The sequence below is a fragment of the Pituophis catenifer genome, unplaced genomic scaffold, assembly GCF_029215685.1.
Source record: "Pituophis catenifer annectens isolate HBS135680 unplaced genomic scaffold, rPitCat1.0.hap2 SCAF_1, whole genome shotgun sequence".
Lineage (NCBI taxonomy): Eukaryota > Metazoa > Chordata > Lepidosauria > Squamata > Colubridae > Pituophis > Pituophis catenifer.
The window spans coordinates 102947084-102965883 of record NW_027256881.1 but is presented as its reverse complement, the minus strand read 5'-3'; the positions used below and the strand labels follow the sequence as shown (position 1 = coordinate 102965883).

Genomic DNA, 18800 nt, shown 5'->3' with positions numbered 1-18800 from the left:
AGCCCTGAGATACAGGACCCAGATGCTGAAGGTTAAAATAGAATAGAATTCTATATTGGCCAAGTGTGATTCGGCACACAAGAATTTGTCTTTGGTGTATATGCTCTCAGTGTACATAAGAAGAATAAAATACATTCATCAAGAATAAAAAGATAAAAACAATATAAATTTAAAGATACAAGAAACATGGTTATAGTAATAAGTGGAAAGAGATAGATACTAGTAAGGAAGAGAAGAATAGTAATACAGACTTAGTAAATTATTTGACAGTGTTATGGGAATTAATTGTTAAGTAGAGTGATGACATTCGGGGAAAAACTGTCCTTGTGTCTAGTTGTTCTGGTGTGCAATGCTCTATAGCATCATTTTGAGGATAGAACTTGAAACAATTTATGTCCAGGATTGTTAATATTATTAATATTAATATAATATTAATATTATAATATAATATTAATATAGGATTGTTAAGATTGTTAATAAAAAGTTGTTGATAGGTTAAGTTAGATTCCTATTGCCTGCCACTCACCATCACTTTTGCCATCGCTTTTGGGGTAGGAATTGTAGAACATGCCTCTGCCATCATGCGTCCAAGCCATACAACTGAATTTTACCATTTCCAATGTGTCTGGAAGGTCTTCAGCACCGTCCACCTTCATAAATTTAATCGTTACCCAATCTGATCCACTGGAACTCAAGCCATATGCAAAATATTCACCATCTTCACTGAATGCAAAACCTGCAGGTTATTTACAAATCATATTAGTGATATTTTCTTTTAGATCATTGTTCTGTTTCAATTTTTTGAAGTTGGTGTCTCTCCAGATGTGTTGGTAATACAAGTCTCAGAATTCTTAACAATCATAGTTAAAAGCTACACTATTTCTTTACTACATAAGCAAAAGATAAAACTTCTCAAACCTGGATGTTCTTTAGATGCACAGGAGTTAAATTTTTTAGAATGTGCACATATGCATGTGTTGTGATTTGTGACATCTTTATTCATAACTCAAAGGAAACCTGTTATACTGACCTCGTAAAGCCACAGTGCCATCATCTGAAAGCTTATTAGGATCAAGAAATACTCTGCCATCAGTATCCAATGAATCTTGCACATATAATACTCGTTGGTTCTGAAGTCCAGAATTATAAAAGTGAAAATACCTAGAAGACATGTGTGATGCTGTTATTAATTTTAAGTAAAGCCAAATCTAGATACCAACATTACCCCAGTAAATAATCATAAAGGCAAACACACCATAGACATATAGTAACTATTACTGTATTGAGACTCAGTGAACATATGGCACATCAATAACAATCCTGAGCATTACCAGCAACAATTCTGTCTATGAATCAAATCAATTGTTTGCTGACATGTGCAAAGCCTTGACATACCTTTTCCCTTTCTTGAAATGGCAACTATACTTGGGATAGTCATATAGTTCAGTCATTCGCTCTTTAAATAGTCCCCGAACACTGCATTGTTCAAGGAAGGGCACGGTTATTTTATTTTGGGCTTCTACAAATGCCTAAGGAAAAAATAACACAATATATCCAATTAGACAAACATATATGTTGATTTGAATAGTGAAAGAAAAGTTATGTGCTGATTGTGTATAATTTCACCTCAAAATTAGAATAAAATGCAACTCATCCATTATTTGAGGAAGATTGTATTTCACATTATCAAAAAGCAAAAATTTTCCACTAGGCATAAAGCCTAATAGTATCCAAACTAAACTGAATTGTAAACTTAATATTTTTTTTAAAAAAATCCAGCTAAATTGGTCACCTAATTTTCTGGACACCGGAACAACCTATCCAGTTTTCTAATTATCTATCATGCTTTTTTTCAGTGCAAAAATAAGGTGGCACGGTTTTTTGCTGTAAGATGAATAGACTTTTCCAAAAAAATAGGCCATCATTTTTCACTGACAACTCTATATTTTGGCTTTTTTCAAGTGCCACACCATACAACTTTCTTAAACATCAAGGAACTCAATGAAAGGACTCCAAGCATATTTTTTGAAACTATCTTTTTACATTTATATATTTACTTTATATTTTCTGGGTGTGCTGATCAACACGCCCAGAATGAGCAAACTAGTGTAAAGTGGTATTATTAACTTAATACACTGAAGTCAGCCCTGACTCAGAAAATTCTGACACCAAAGAGCCTGCTTTGGGAGTGCCAGACAGGTTTAGCTAAGGAAGTTGTGAGCATTCAAGCATCTGATTATATGACTAGCAGCCATCAGTAGCAGCCGCACCTGCAATCAGAGGATGAAGAACAGGAGCTGAGTATCCACCCAGGTGTGAATGTGCCATGTGCTGCAATGAACAACAATGCAAGAGCATTCTTAGCCTTCACTGGGTTGTCTCTAGAGGTGGTCCCCACTTAACAATTACTCTTTGGCAATCTTTTGAACTTCCAATAAGTAGTGATAAGAGCTGTGGTGGCTCAGTGGTTAGAATGCTACTTCTGCTGCCTGCTGGCTGCCTGCAATTTGGCAGTTCAAATCTCACCAGGCTCAAGGTTGATTCAGCCTTCCATCCTTCTGAGATCGGTAAAATGAGGACCCAGGTTGTTGGGGGCAATATGCTGACTCTGTAAACCTATAAAGCACTGTGAAGCAATATATAAATCTAAGTATTGCTATTGCTATAATCTTCATATTTACATCAGTTGCAATGCGCACCAGTGCCCCATTTGCAATTATAACACTGCAGCATCCCACAGTTGTGATCTTTGCTGGTTCTAACAAATTAACTTTATGGGAAGCCAGTACGAGGTCACAAATGGTGTCTATGTGATATCCTCACTTAAGAATTTGTGACTATTTCACTTAATAAAAGCAACGGGAAGCCTGGAATTTCTGTTGCGGAGTAGGGTGATGTCACATGATGTCACACTTCATTTTTATTTATTTATTAAATCTATATGCTACCTGTCTTGTTGTTGTTGGAGCGATAGTGAATGCATCACTTAGCAGTGGAAATTCCAGCCCTGATTACAATAATGAAGTGAGGATTATGTGTACATAAAGAGCCATCACAAGTCTCACTTGTATCTTGACTCTATGCACTTGAAACTATAATCCTTTGGTATCCTGAAACTCTGCAGTTCCGATTGTGGACCAGCTGCCAATCTACCTATGGCACTTAGACCTTAGGAGTATAACCTGATTATACTTTCACCCACTGCATTTGATTCTGGCCACTTGAAAGGAACTGCATGCAAACTCTCCAGGTATCTGTATCATGTGTGCACTTGTACACACCCACTGCTTACTGCTGTTTGTATTTGTTTAATCTTATGTAAAGCTTTTTGCAAACTACTTTTCTCTCTGCATACGTTATGTCTAACCTGGAACAGGAGATAATACAAATATGAGTTCAAGTAGCTTTATTGTAATTTTTTAAAAAAATTGAACTGTAACAGCTACAACGTACTTAACCTATGTTAAGCATATTTGTGTAAGAAGATAAATTTAATCCACTTTAATTGCAAAGTAGAATGCAAAAATTAATTACTGCTTTGGTGAAAAGGTGTATAATTTATACAGCTTCATGCATCATCTCACCCAGGTGTTCTTTATAGAGAGAAAAAACAGAAGACGATGAGAACAAAACCATGTATTAATTTTGGACAGCCTAATTCATTTCAAAGTAAGTTTTGTTGCATTCAATGGAGTTTCCAGCAGAGCCCTATGAATATTTACTGAGAAGACTCACTGAGTTTAAAAGGGCCTAGTAACAAATGAATTTGTGCTGGATGCTAGTTTAAAGGTGAAAATAGACACGTATATGGGAAAAGAGACACTGCTTGGTGCTTCTTTAATGAAAAGCAGCCAACTGGGGAAGAAAAGGCAAGTGTAAAATTGAAATCTTCCTTCTTTTGTTATTTCACCAAATACTAGAAAGAGAAAAGGAACCAAAACCAACAATTAGGCAATTCAGTGACTTCCATATATTTTGGATTCTATTTCTACCATTCCTTCCACTGATCATATTGGTTGGGCTTTGTAGGAATCTCTCAAAACAATATACTATTTCGCTTGTTCTTCTCATTTTCTTATTAGTCTTCAATTCCTGACAGGGGAAGTCCTTCATATAATAAATTGGAGATTTAATCCAGGAGAGAAGCAATCTGGAATTAAGGAGAAACTTCCTAACAGTGAGAACAATTAATCAGTGGAAAAGATTGCCTTCAGAAGTTGTTGATACTTCATCACTGGAGGTTTTTAAGAAGAGACTGGATAGCCACTTGTCTGAAATGGTATAGGGTCTCCTTCTTGAGCAGGTGGTTGGAGTTGAAGACCTCCATGGTCCCTTCTAGCTCTATTCAGAATTGAATTGAATCGAATTTGGGGCCCAGTGCCTTTTACTATGCTACTGCTTTTCTTATTCCATAAATCCAAGGCAATACAGCAATTGCTGTACAACTCTAATGAAAGTATAGAATTCCTCAGTCCAATAATTATGGAAACCAAGTACTGGTTTATCATTTAACTAGCAGCAATCCTTCAATTTTTATTTTTTTTTTAGTTTTTTATACCTGAAATCAAAAGGACTAAACTACTGGCCCATTTATGTTCATAATTGTGTATGGTGATTTGCAATGACTTTCCACAATTTTTCTATTTAGTCCTGCCTAGAAATGCCAGGGTTGAACCTCAAATCCTTCTCATGTACCTTTTTAAATGGCTTTTGATATAGAAAATTCACAAAGGTTTATATAGAAGTTCCAGATGTCCAAAGTTATTGTTCATGCTTACTTTTGTTTGTTCACTGTCAGGATCTTCAAGCCAATTATAAGGGTCACATATTTTGCAGCCATGATAGTCATCTACCTTTAGGGGAAAAAAAGAAACAGAGATGGGTAAAAAAATACTCTACAGTTCTCTAATATTAGAATTTGTTATATGGAATTTAAAAAGTTATTTTTTTTGGAAAGTAGATAATGCAGGTAGAGAAGGTAAATAATTTTATCCATCTGTCTGATTGCAGAGCAAATTCTTCCAAATAATTGTTTAATTAATTGTTTATAACTTGAGCTCCAATAGTAAGCATTGAATGTAGCCATTTGTGATCCTATCACAGAAGTCTGTGGATATAATGCCATTTGTCTCAACTGAACACTGATAGGAAAAAAAGACATACAGGATGGAGAGTGGACTAAAATAATCCAAAAATACAGATCACTATATTTTGTTACCGAAGATATGTCTTTTACAATTCCTACATTCAGTAACATGGCTACATGTAGAGGACTTCTTTCTCCCCCGCCTATCAGCCACGATGTTCTCCATATGACACATTGACTTTGGGACATGCCAACATACATATTATCAAAAGAGAGAATTGTTTTATTTATTATTTTAATTGGATGATTCTATAATTTAAGTTTCTTAAATTATTTTACTGATTTCTATGGTCAGGAAAATAATCAATTTTTCACAGGATCAACATCAGTTTACACACATAGAAACCAAAAAGCTACTAATGTTCTAATAATGTTGCATAAATTGTAGCAGGAATTCCATTTATATAACTTATTCTATGTAATATTTCAAGACAGACTTTTCAATAAAAAGCTACAACTTCATTACAAGAGAGTAACTACAGACTCATATACTAGTGTAGAGTGGATAGTTTCTTTTAGTAGAAATAATCTCTCACCCCAATTTTCACAATAAAGCATTTTTACTGTAAGGTATTTTTTATAATGGATCTGTAGTGTCACAAAATTGCATATTTCTAAAAAAATGGAGAGTAAATGCATGTTTCCCATTCGCATTCCCTTTTTAATCAAGGTATGATTAAAGGTATGATTTAATCAAGGTATGTAACAGTGCTGAAGCTGGCAAGTCGCTGAGACCAGATAGACCTCATGTTTTCTACAACGAAGAATTAAAGAAATCCATCACCAGATAAAACACTGGTTCCACACAGATATGACATTTAGATTGCAATCCTATCTATTCAACTAATCAACTTACATTGAATTGAAACTGTTCACAATGTAAGTGACCCAGAAAAAAATGAAAAGGAAGTCATAAACGCTATGACAATGTTGGAATATGGCAACATATTTTTACTCAGCTATGGATATATTAAAATATAGATGTGGTTCATCTAGGAAGTGATGGAAGGCCTTAGATATGTCTGAAGACATCAACTGTGCCATACTATACAGACAACTTACGACAACATTCTTTCAAGTGGAAAAGTAACAAGGGAGTGTGCAAAAACTACAAGGTGTTAGATATATCTGGGAAATTATTGACAGAATTTGAATCAGAAGGGAATGAAATATGACAACGAACAAAATTTGCTGCAGGTTAATGCTAGTCAGAGAGTGTCTGGACTTGATTTTTGCTCTTCAGCAAGTCATAAGAACCAGACAAATGCAAGAAAGTAGTTTATTATACATTTGTTGATTTAGAAAAAGTGTATAATAAATTCAGTCATTTTGAAATATATATATTTTATACAAATTCCGAGTCCAAGGTTGGTTGCTGAAAGTGGCAAGAATATTATATGATGGAAGCAAAGCACGCATAACAAAAAATAGAATCCTTAACTAATGATTCAATATTGAACAGGAAGAAAATCAAGGATGTGTGATTTTCCCTTTATTGCTTGGTCTATTTATGGATGAATGAATAAGGAATGCTTGCAATGTTATTAGAAGTATGTTGCTTGGAGATATGAATTTACTTTTATTTTATGGTACTGTATTGGATGAAAACCCAAATCATTTGCACCAAGAGCTAGATAAACTGTATAATGCAACAAGGATTATGAACTGGAACCTAATACACTAATGCAGATAGCTGTATTTCATAGGGAAAATGGCAAAAGACTAAAACAAGATTACCAGTATATTGCTGAAAAATGGTCAGATAAATTTTAAATGGTAAAATAAGTGACAAAAGTAATATGAGTTGTATGTAGTTTTCTGCAGCTAATGTTTGTCAAAAAAGTAAATCTGCATGTCGAAAAATGCATGCTTCCTTATATGGAAGTGAGAAGTGTTTGGCTGAGGGAAACAAAATAAGTAAAATCTCTTGGAGTAGGCAGCCATAATAAAAATAAATAAATGAATAAATAAAGACAAGCATAGTAAAACAGTTTGAAATTGGAAATCAAAAAGAGATAGATTCAAGAATGAATCAGTGCTAAACAAATATGAACTGAATACAAAATGAATCACCAAAATGAAGGAAGTACAGTGCATTTAGACAGTATTCAGACCCCTTCACTTTTATAAATTTTGTTATACTGCAGCCTGTTTCTAAGTTATTGAAATTCATTTTTTTCTCATTAATCTACACTCAGTACCCCATAACAAAGTTATTTCAGTTTTTTCTTTTTAATAAATTTACAAACATTTCTAAAACTCTGTTTTCACTGTCATTATGCGATACTGAGTGATATTAGAATCAGGCTGCAACATAACAAAATTGACAATAGTAAAAGGGGTCTGGATACTTTCTGAATGCACTGTATATTGAATGGCCTGGTCATATACAGCGAATAAATACCAAATTGAGAAACAAACATATGAAGAAAGAGTGACTGGATCAAGAAGACATCAAAGAATATCATGGTTGGCTGCTTTGATGAGATTCTAAAAAAGAGACTGGTGAGAAGTAATGTATGAAGCAGTGCATGAACACAGTGTACGTAAGGATTGCTTGCAACCATTGAAAGACCTGAAGTGGTAACATGAAAGGAGATGATGTAGTTTTAGCTTTGCTTCTTTGGTTTTCTTTTTTATCCCTTTATTTTATCCCTATTTTTTTTTTTTTGAAGAGCTTACAATTTTAACTCCTTTTTTGTGTTTCCCCATCACATTATTTCCTTCAAAAGAAAATGGTACAATGAATACATATGCACTCAATAAATAGGTACTCTAAAGTCCAGTTTAATATAGTAGATCGCTGGCTGGCAGGTTAGCTGGCTTGCATTTACAGTTACCCTATGTCAGTCACTTATATCCTTCTGAAGGACTGAATCTGCCATCCTTCATAGTAATCCCAAAAGAAGAAAAACAGGATTAGCGCATATTCAGCAATAGAACTCAGATATCTTTATCAAGATAATCTCTCAGCGAAAGTAATTGTTTGACCAGAGAATGATTACAAAGACTTGGAATTCATTTCCATGACATCAGTAGAACCACTGATAACATGCTTCAGATTGCTATCCTTTCTCTGCTTATTATTTCTTTATCAAAGATAACCTGCTGGTCTCCTGGCAATGGGTACACAAAACTGCAGTCTTTCTACTCAATTTAGAGCAATTTTATTCAGAAAGGAAGCATATGTAAGTTCCATGGAAAATACAGTTACATTAGTCAACACTGAATTGCAGACACAGAGTATATCTATACACAGACACACACTCACATATACACAGGAAGAAAAGCATTAACAGAGATCCAACGTTGTTTATTAATTGATTTGTGAGGTTAATACTAACGTATTAACAAAAAAGCCTATCAAGATTTCTGCTCTCATCTTGAGAACCTATGATCATACAGGTAGCATTGACTTACGACTGTAATTAAGTCCAGAATTAGGGTTGTAAGTCATGTTGGTCATTAAGTAGGTCATCACATGACTGACCTCTTTTTACAACATTTTTTGCAGAAAACAACAAGCAAATCACCATGGTCACTAGGCACATCCGCAGTAATTAAATGAACTCATTGTCCACAAGGGGCAAGGTTTTTTTTTTTTTTTGTCGGAAACCAGATGTAAATGCTAAGCCAAGTTCTGGTTCTAACAGACTTCTTCAAACTTACCTTACATGGCACTTAATATGCCATCCCATTCTACATTTAGCACAATCATCCCCCTCTTCAAAAATACAATTGGCACCAGAGAAGATATTAAACATATAAAAGAGTCAGAACTTTCTCCCAGAAAATAAGCAAAGCAAATTAGATAAATTGGAAAAGGGAAGTGCTGATGAGGATACATTCAAGAAACTGGTGACTTTCCTTATGATGTCAAACTTGCATATCTCTAAAATCATTGGGGTATCAACAGCTATTTCAAATCATTTGTAAATGCTAAAGGAAGGCCTGATTATAGGCCTGATATTACATAGATCTGAATATTGTATGGATTTGAATTCAGGTGCTGACACATAGGATGGATGTATGGATGAATGAATGAATGAGAGAGTCAACCAAGACCAATAGTTGAAGTTTTGCCAATTATTAGTTAATAAAATGAAGATGTAAGATTGATTTTTACAGTATGAATAGATTTACTTCAGTGTCAGAGGGTATAAAAAGCAGAAGAAAAAAATTACAGTTTCACAACATAGCAGAAAGAGGAAGCTCCAAATGCATTTCAATTACTTTATCAGAATAGAGTTTATTTAATGTCTGGGGTATGTACTCATGCAGAATTTCTTTTGACACATTACAGATGTTAGGGATCTGCTCAGAAATACAGACAGCAGAGCAGTAGAGCTGCTAAGGTGTGAAATGCTGCCTATTTTTCCCCATTCTCAAATATAATTTTTTCAGCTTCTACAATTAAGAATTCGCCCATGAAATCTACACAGAAGTGCCCACAGGGATCAACCTTGAATACACCTGTTGTGAGGAGGAAATAAAAGATAGTGTAGATTTGTCTCTCTGCTGGAAAACAATGTCATCCATCTTCACTGTCACTTGGTACGTCATGATGTAGAGAATTAACATGTTGCAGAAAAAGTACCTGAGGAACAGCCTCAAGCATATCAACCTACCTACTATTAACAAGCCCATGGTTATAGTTGCCATCTGATTTGGCAGACAAATGTTTCTCTTCTTGAACAACAGGTTTTGTGTTAATTTTAGGCTTGGGTATGGTGAAGATGTGGCAACACTAAACTTCCAAGATCAGGCACAGAATTCCCCTCCCCCCATATAAGCGGCCTCCAAGGTACCATGAATGAGCAACCAGATCAAAGTAAGTACTAATGGGAATGTCTCTGCTTTCAGTAATTGGTGTGGCCAGAGAATACAGGGACCCACCAGCTGGATCTCTTCCTGTCCCCCAAAATTCAGTGTTAGAAACCCTCAGAGGATTGCACCACTGCTGTAGGTATTCATTCAAATGCACAACTGATCTAGGTGCTTGTTGAAGTGCACAACTAGTTCAGGTGTTTGTCAAATGCAATTGTTCTTTTAAGATCTCAAGTATCCAAATACGGAGGGGAAGATGGTTTTGAACAACAGGTAGTCCTCAACTTACAACAGTTCACTTAGTGATCATTCGAAGTTACAATGGCACTGAAAAAAAGTGACTTATGATCCTTCTTCACACTTATGACCATTGCAGCATCCCCAATGCTCACGTGATTTACATTCGGACACCTGACAACTGATTCACATTTATGATGCTTGCGGTGTCCCCAGGGTCATGTGATCCCTCTTTGCAACCTTCTGAGAAAGCAGGATCAAAGGGGGAAACAGATTCACTTGACAACTGCCTTAATAATTTAACAACTACACTCATTCACTTAACAAATGGTAAGCGATTCGCTTAACAAAAGTCGTAAAATGGGGCAATATTCACTTAATAAATGTCTCACTTAGCAACATATATTTTGGGCTCAATTGTGGTCGTAAATTGAGGACTACCTGTACAATAGTAATGTATCTTGAGAGACAGAGAGAGAGCCACGCTAAGGCGTTAAGAGCAGGAAGCCGGGAGCTGGAGAGAGGCTCGCATGGGAGTAAAAAGAAAGACAGCGGCGGGGCAGAGACGCCGATACTCACGGAGGTCTCGTCGCGAAACACCTCGGGGTACTGGAAAACCTGCATGCTGGTGAGGGAAAAGCAGGAGAAGCCGACAAGTACCTCGGCGGTGCGGATAGCAAAGGGGCGGGAAGAAGGAAGAGGTGGACCCAGGCAGATCAGGGCAGAGGAAAGCGCCGCCCTTCTTCAGCCGGAGACGGGCGTGCAAGCTCTCCACAAGCGGCTAGACCCTCCCATCCCCAACGAGGAGTTTCCACCTCCGGCAAAAGGCAAGAGAATCGAGGCGAGGCGACTCAAGCCGCCGCATGGCTCCCCCTACAGTAAGCCACCGGAGCCAGGCTGGCCTCTTGTCTCCGCCCCGGCCGGGGAAGGATTTGCCCAGCCAAGGGCGAATTGAGAGCTCCGCAACCGGCCCAAAAGCGAAGGAAGCTGTTTGGACCGGTTGCGCCGGGTGACGCTTCGCCGTATGCGTGGTTTGCATCGAGGCTGGGTTCGCACCATACCTGATCCACCTACCTAGTACTTTGCCACAGGTTAGCTGAGCGTGTTACACAAGCCAGCCCTTGTGGTTTAAGCTTTGGTGTGACTAGCAATGCCAGAAAATTGGGTTAGCAAAATAAACTGTCATTAACCTTGAAGTCGGGCTTGGTTTCCACACTTGCAGGGAAATGCTGCTTCAACCCCAAATTATTGTTGTTGTGGGGTTTTTTGGCCACTTCAGTCACAAGGGCAGACAGGGTCATTCATTTTTCAACCATCAACCAAGTGTTGATTTAGTGTTTGGCTCAAGAATTGACCGACTGCTTCATGGACTGACAGAGCGACTGGCCCAAAGTCACCCAATCGCCTTTCATGCCCAAGGCAGAACTGGAATTCACAGTCTCCTAGTGTCTAATCTGGTGCTAGAATAGATCAAATGGTGTTAGGCTATGTCAGCCTCAAATATTCCTTCTTAAACAGGAGGTTGGCCTGGTTCAGGATGTCATAATTGTATAAAGTGTCATTTTTTTACTATGTAGTATGGTATAATGTATATTGATTTTATACCAGTTTGGGGATAATTTTAATTCTGTTTTGTTTTTTATTAAATTTTTTATTGTGGTCAGGCGACACCCTTTTAAAGGGTGCATTGTAAATCATTTGGGAGGTTGTTTGACCGTACTTCTCATAGGGGAAAATAATAGATGTTCCAGTGCAATTCAACATTCAGCTATACTGTGTAAACTCTACTGTGTTGCGAGGTCTTGTGGCCAGCAGCAATCAGTTATTGGTAGATTCCCACTTCATTGATTTTCCCGCTTCCTGAATAGGTGATTCCAGTCAGAGAGGAGAAGAGATTAGAGAATAAGTTTCACTTCTTTTTTCCTTCCCATTTAACATCAACATAAAGATACACTATTCTAGCTTTAATTCTGGACAGAATCTGCTTCCTCAGGAAGAATCAGTTTATAAGCTAGGGGTCCTCCTAGAGCAGTGTTTCTCAACTTTAGCAAATTTAAGATTTTGATTCCCAGAATTGCCCAGCCAGCATGAAATTGAAGTGCACAAATCTTAAAGTTGAGAAACACTGTTTTATGTCCTCCTTGTTGAGCCTTTGCAGGTATAGCTAAGGAGATCCTCGGCCCAGGTCCATCTTGCACCAGAGGCTACCTTTCCTGGATTTGGGAAGCACTGCCTAATGTCACTCATGCCTTGGATTAGTATGAGCCTATCTTTCATTTCAATTAGAACTATGCTTTCTGCTGATGAAGATCACACATAAACATCACCTAACCCAGAATGCTGGGATTTGGACAGGTATGGGTACCAGTCAGTTTACCACTGCTAAAACTGTTGTACTTGTTGGCCGCTGGTTTCCAAGTTTAATTCAAGAAGCTGATTGTCTTTCAAAGCTGGTCATGGTTTAGGAGCAGGGCTGTTTTAACAGTATTATGGACCCTGGGCAAAGCAGTGTACTGGGGCCCCTATGACAACTACTCACAGGAATAAAAATGTAAATGGTCGGTAAAATTAAACATATATTTGCATGTTAGTATTAATTAAAAAATGCAGTAAAGTGTAATAAATATTTTGCTGTATTTATATGATACAAGGTGCATTGAAGGGTTAATATACACAGATTAGTATGGGGCCTCTATGCTCGTGGAGCCCATCAGGCCCATGTGTTAAGATAACCCTGTTTAGGAGGTAGGGATCTTCAGAACTTCCTTCTCCAAGTGATTTTGGTCTATCAGTTAAGATCAGGAAGAGAAGTCTTGCAGTGTCCTTTCTTTTATGGACCTGTAGAATCCGTTCCCAACCTCCCTGAGAATAGGTTGCCCCTCACATGTATGATTTTTTTTTAACTTTGTAGAAGACCTGACATGCCTGCAGTATTTTCAAATGGTAGTTTCTAATATGATTACTGTTATCCATCAATATCTGATGTGCTGTGTCCACAATGATTGCAGCAGTCTATAAACCTTACTAATAAATTAATTAAACCTCCAAAGGTTTATAACTGAGAATGTTGACGTGATGCCATCAATATTTTTTTTTCAACATCAACTTGCATGAGTTACAGCATGGCAGTGGAAAATATGGAAGTAAAATCCAGAACATTATCAGATTACCTACCTCTGGTCTATGTGGTCAAAATGACGCAAATTTTTTCTTTGTAGAATTATGAGTGTAACTGAGTCAACCAACAACTGCTTATGTAATTTATTTTTCTTTCACCAACCTATTCATTTGATGATGCCCAAGAGAGCTCATGCCATAAATAAACTTACATTCATTATGCTACAGAAATATTTTTAATTTTCCATAACTGTGTAGGGCTGTGTCTGTATGTACGAACAAATAAATTTTATTTTGACCTGCCTGTAACTTATTTTTCCTTTTTAAATAAAGCTGACAGTAAATACAACAATAGTGAAATGGCATTGTTTGGTAGGGAAGCAGGATGGATGGGTGGGTACTAAATGGATTTTTTTTTTGCGTATGCACAAAGCAGAGGTCTGTTTTGTTATTGCTGAAACATATGGAAGAAGAGGTTTTGATTCTTTCAGTTATAGGTTTTTTTAAATCTTTCCTAGGTGTACAATAGACTGAAATTAGAGTTAAATGCAGATGTAAACAGCATGTGGAATAATACCCATACCCATACAATTTCTTCATAGCAGAAAAACAATAGTATTGTATTCCTGGGGTTGGTAATAAAAATAATTATAATGACAGCAGTTTCCTGGGAGGCATTGTTGAACCTTGGGTCAAATTAAGCAAATTGTTATTTACTTCCTTTTCAGTACCTAGCAAAAGATTATACCAATTTACATTTGGAAGGAGGGGAAAGGAAACAACCACTTTTATCTTTTAACCACAGTTTAGTTATTTCACTTGGACCAGGGCCAGCCCAAGATATTTGCTGCCTCAGATGAAGGATAAGATTGTCCCTTCCTGAAATCCCACCCAAAAAAGGCAACCGAGATTGACAGTTGAATCTAATTTTAACATTGGTCATGGGCCACTATCTTCATTGGAGACTTGTGGGTGAGCTGCCTAAGTTGATTGCTTCACCGTGCCTAATGGTAGGACTAGCTCTGTATTAGATAGTGTATGGTTGGTATACAGTCAACTTCTGCCTTAGGCTGATGCATTAGCATTGCTTTTCTCAACCTATCAGGCTTTTCTCTACCAAACTGGAGTGGAACTTCTAAACAGGCACCCACTGGAATACAAAAATTTCCTTTGTTGTAAAGGAGTTGGGAAGCCATTACAAAAGAATTCTAGCTAATATATGAAATACAAGTTATATTTATGCTACATTCAGTGTTCTTGGGGTCCCTTTTCTTGCCTACTCTATTTAAAAGTTTAGAAGTAACTCTCACTTCCCCCCCTTACTTGTTTAATAATAGCCAGATCTAGAATTAGGTTGCTTTGTTTTATCCCATAGCATACTCTTATTTTTTAAAAAAAATCCTGCAAAGATGTTTTGCATCAATATGATTGTGCAGCAATCCAACTTTAAAGGGAAAGAATGATTTGAAGCATATAGATGTGCTTTTTATTTAAACAGTTGCTGCTACAAGATATCAGGAAGAAGAAAGTTGGGTTGAATAGCAATAGCACTTAGACTTATATATTGCTTCACAGTGCTTTACAGCCCTCTCTAAGCGGTTTACAGAGTTGTAATTTTGCCCCCAACAATTTGGGTCCTCATTTTACCCAACTTGGAAGGATGGAAGGCTAAGTCAACCTTGAGCTGGTGAGATTTGAATTGTCAAATTGCAGTCAGCCAGCAGTCAGCAGAAGTAGCCTGACGTACTGCACTCTAACCACTGCGCCACAGTTGCTTATTGAATTTTAGAAGATTCCAATAGGCATGATGTGCAACTCAACAAAAGAAGAACTTTTCCTCTTCATATTGGGATACAATGCATAGTCATAGTAATTCTATTATCATGCTTCTTGTAACCTTTTAAATTAAATATATATGGGGACCAGGAGGAAAAATGTTTGTATCCTGTAAAAATATAATCATAGAATTAATGTTACATGTTTCATTACAGAAGTACTAAAAGAGAGCTGTCATTGGTATAATAATCTAAAATGGCAATTCATAATATTGTTTTGATTTGTATCTTAGCATCTTCGACCAAGATAAAGGAAACCATAGCTTAGCATAACACATGAAGGCAATATTTCTCTTTCATCTGATTTTTTTTTTTTAATATGGCACCAGGTAGAAATGTTCTTTTAACCATTTTCTCATTTCTTCATCTTATGCTGCTTTATTATTTTAAAAGATTGAAATCTGTGCTGCTCAAATGTATCAATAGATGGCAGCAAAATCACATTCATGTTTCATTTCACCAAAGGCAATCAAAGCATTTTCATTGCATGGGCTTTTCCCATCTATTTTTTTTAAAAATTCGTATTCTCACTTTATGATAGTGTAGAATGCCTGGATTACCTAATATAATATAATTTTTATTTTATTAGGATGTAAAACCATCAGAGCACTTTTAATAAAACACAATATTGTATGTTAATACCTGCTGTGCAAAGAGCTATCTTTTTGCTTTTCACAACCACAGGGTTATGAGCTCCACACCCAAAAGGGAAAGGGAAAGGTAGTCATTTATTTCCAGGACTGAAGTCCTATTCAGGGAAGCTCAAGGATAGACGCAGACACTTTTATACAGCAACATGATCCAGTGGATAATAATCTTTTCATTTCCCTATTTTGGCAATAAATATTAAGTATTCATACATAGTTTGCTTTCTGATTGTGAATCAGTCTCTCAGTAGTCAAGGGGACTTCTGTGCTTGTGTAAATGTTGGTTTGTAGGGTTTTGATCAAGATCAGAACATCTTGATGATTACTTTGTTTTTTAGTCTTATTTTTACCTGTTTTTACCTCTTGCAAAGTTTTCAAAATTTTATTTAAGCAGCCTAATGGTTGTTTATTGTATCAGGTGATCTGTCAAAAAGTCTAGTTTAGCTAAAGATAAATTACAATCTTGTCAGACATAAACTACATAAAGAAAAGAATTTTATTTCGTTATATGGGAATTTTTGTATAAGTACGCAGCTTTGGGTTGGTATTGGAGCAGATGCAAATACTATACAATAGAACAAACAAGTGTGAACATGTTTTCAACTACAGCCTAGGTTTCTGGTTATTACTCATTCTTAACATCACTGATAACAATGAATTACACTGAGAAGTGCTATATAAATGGAAGCTATTCAAAAGGGATAATCCTTGCCCCCAACTCTGGTTGCAATATGTGTCATTAGCCAGTTTTAATTTGAATCATTTTACATTTTTGTGGACTGTGTGACATGACCGACACGACCGTTGTAGAGGCTGTGTTGTTCATTTTAACTGATAAAGCTTTGCCACTTCAAAAAAAAAAAAGTATGGTTCAATTAGATGTGAGATGCCAAAACTGGACAACCACTAGACTGCAGCAAAGACTTGCAGGTGAGTCCTATTTCTTTGTTGCCAGTCATCTATATTTGTTCAGCCTGCATCTGGTAGCCCTAGTAAGAATACGTAGTGAGAGTATGTATCTTGAACTCATTTTAATTTAAAGTGGCCCTGGCTATTGCCATGAGATTTACTTCAAAGTAAACAAGAGTATTTTTATCTTTTACATTTGATAAACATCTCTCCAGTGTTTTTCCATTTCAGAAAAAAAAAATCCCATATGGACAATCTTCCTCTCCCTTAATTTTAGCAATCTGACATCCTGTACAATTCACAGGGTATTTTTTTTTTTAACCACATACAGGCTCCTTTTCTGCTTTCATTGAGCTATCTGGTTTATTCTGCTATGGCAAACATGGCTAAACTTACACAAAATGCCAGGATGCATTTTGTTTTAACCTTAGATTGTTGAATAAGTCCTAATATGTTGGTTCACACATTATATTAAGCCTTAAATCACACTTGATAAAACATGGCAAGCTAAGTCAAGGGAAGTGTGTGGTCAGATTGGTTGCATTAGCAGTCTAACAAAGCAGTCAGAAGAAGAATACGGCACGGTGACTGAGTTACAACTGTGTAATGAACCTAATATGGTAGTTATGTTGGCCACCCTGTGGGAGGAGTGACTAAATGGAAGCCACAGAAATGTCCTCCATTTTGATTGGTAGTTTGAGGGTTGTTGTTTCTTGTTCTTGTCCCAGCATTCATTGCTTCCTAATGAGGTGTCACTCATATCTATCTCTGCCACCAGAAATGATGTGTGATTGACAACTACCTTGAAAAGAAATGCAGCCAGGCAGTGGTGGGTTTCAAAATTTTTTACTACCAGTTCTTTTACTACCAGGTGTGGCTTAGTGGATGTGGCATGGCTTGGTGGGCATGGCAGGGGAAGGATACTGTAAAATCTCCATTCCCTCCCCACTCCAGGGGAAAGTTACTGCAAAATCCCCATTCCCTCCCCACTCCAGGGGAAGGTTACTGCAAAATCCCCATTTCCTCCCGATCAGCTGGTACTCAGGAGGCAGACAATAGATGGGGGCAGGGCTAGTCAGAGGTGTTATTTACTGGTTCTCCGAACTACTCAAAATTTCCGCTACCGGTTCTCCAGAACTGGTCAGAACCTGCTGAAACCCACCTCTGCAGCCAGGGAAATTTTTTAGTGGGATCAAGAAGAATATATGTCAAATTCCTGCTCCTTGATAACCAGAAGCCAGGAGCAAAAACAACAGCAACAAAGTAATTTTTACTGTGTACACAGTTGAACTTCTAGAAATCTGGCAGCTCTGGAAACAGGCAAGGAAAACCAAACCTTTGGATCAGGCATATGAAAAACCTTGAAACCCTCAAAGCAGCTGTGCGAGCCTTACAAAACCTACAATGGTTTCACAGGCCTAATATTAGCAGCAGTAAGATCCACACGAGTAAAGGCCTGGCAGAAATCCAGAGATAAAAGAAGCAATTAGATTTTGAAATTTCTTCCTGTTGCTTCAGTCTTGAGCGCTTCGTCTAGATCATTTTACACCTCCTTGGATGCCTTGAAAGATTAGGGAGAAAATGGGACATTCTTTCCCCATCAAGAGTTCACAACCTGATATTACAAAAACTAAGAAAAAAGAAAAATCTGTTGAAATCAAGAGCATTTGACTCTGACCACAGACTTCTTATCTTTTTGCAAACAGTGGAAACATTCTAATTGACACTGCTTGCTCTCTTCTACTTTTTCCCCACTAATCTACAAATCTTCTATCACATAGTATCCATGCAGACATAATAGCAAATTATTTCCTATGCAGCTGTCCCAGTTTTTTGGACATTTGTTCTATATTACAGGTAGTCCTCAACTTATGACCACATCTGAGCACAGAATTTATGTTGCTAAATGAGAAATTTGTTAAGTGAGTTTTGTTCCTTTTTACGACTTTTCTTGCAACATTTGTTAACTGAATCACCGCAGTTGTTATATTAGTAACACGGTTAAGTGAATCTGGCTTCCCCATTGACTTTGTTTGTCAGATGGTCGCAAAAGGTGATCAAATGACTCCAGGACGCTGCAAC

At 37.0% G+C, this 18800-nt stretch overlaps 1 protein-coding gene across 1 annotated transcript in view; it reads right to left on the bottom strand.

Moving 5' to 3' along the window:
• The window catches only part of PREP (prolyl endopeptidase), a 59212-nt gene extending 48316 nt beyond the window's left edge, over positions 1 to 10896 (bottom strand). Inside the window, exons 1-5 of the mRNA XM_070953717.1 lie at positions 10790 to 10896; positions 4779 to 4853; positions 1396 to 1529; positions 1031 to 1161; positions 527 to 736 (exon numbers count right to left, since the gene is read on the bottom strand). Of these exons, the coding sequence (XP_070809818.1) occupies positions 527 to 736; positions 1031 to 1161; positions 1396 to 1529; positions 4779 to 4853; positions 10790 to 10834 (595 nt within the window). The 5' untranslated portion in view covers positions 10835 to 10896. The remainder of the gene's footprint in view (positions 1 to 526; positions 737 to 1030; positions 1162 to 1395; positions 1530 to 4778; positions 4854 to 10789) is intronic.
• Between the last annotated feature and the right edge of the window lie 7904 nt (positions 10897 to 18800).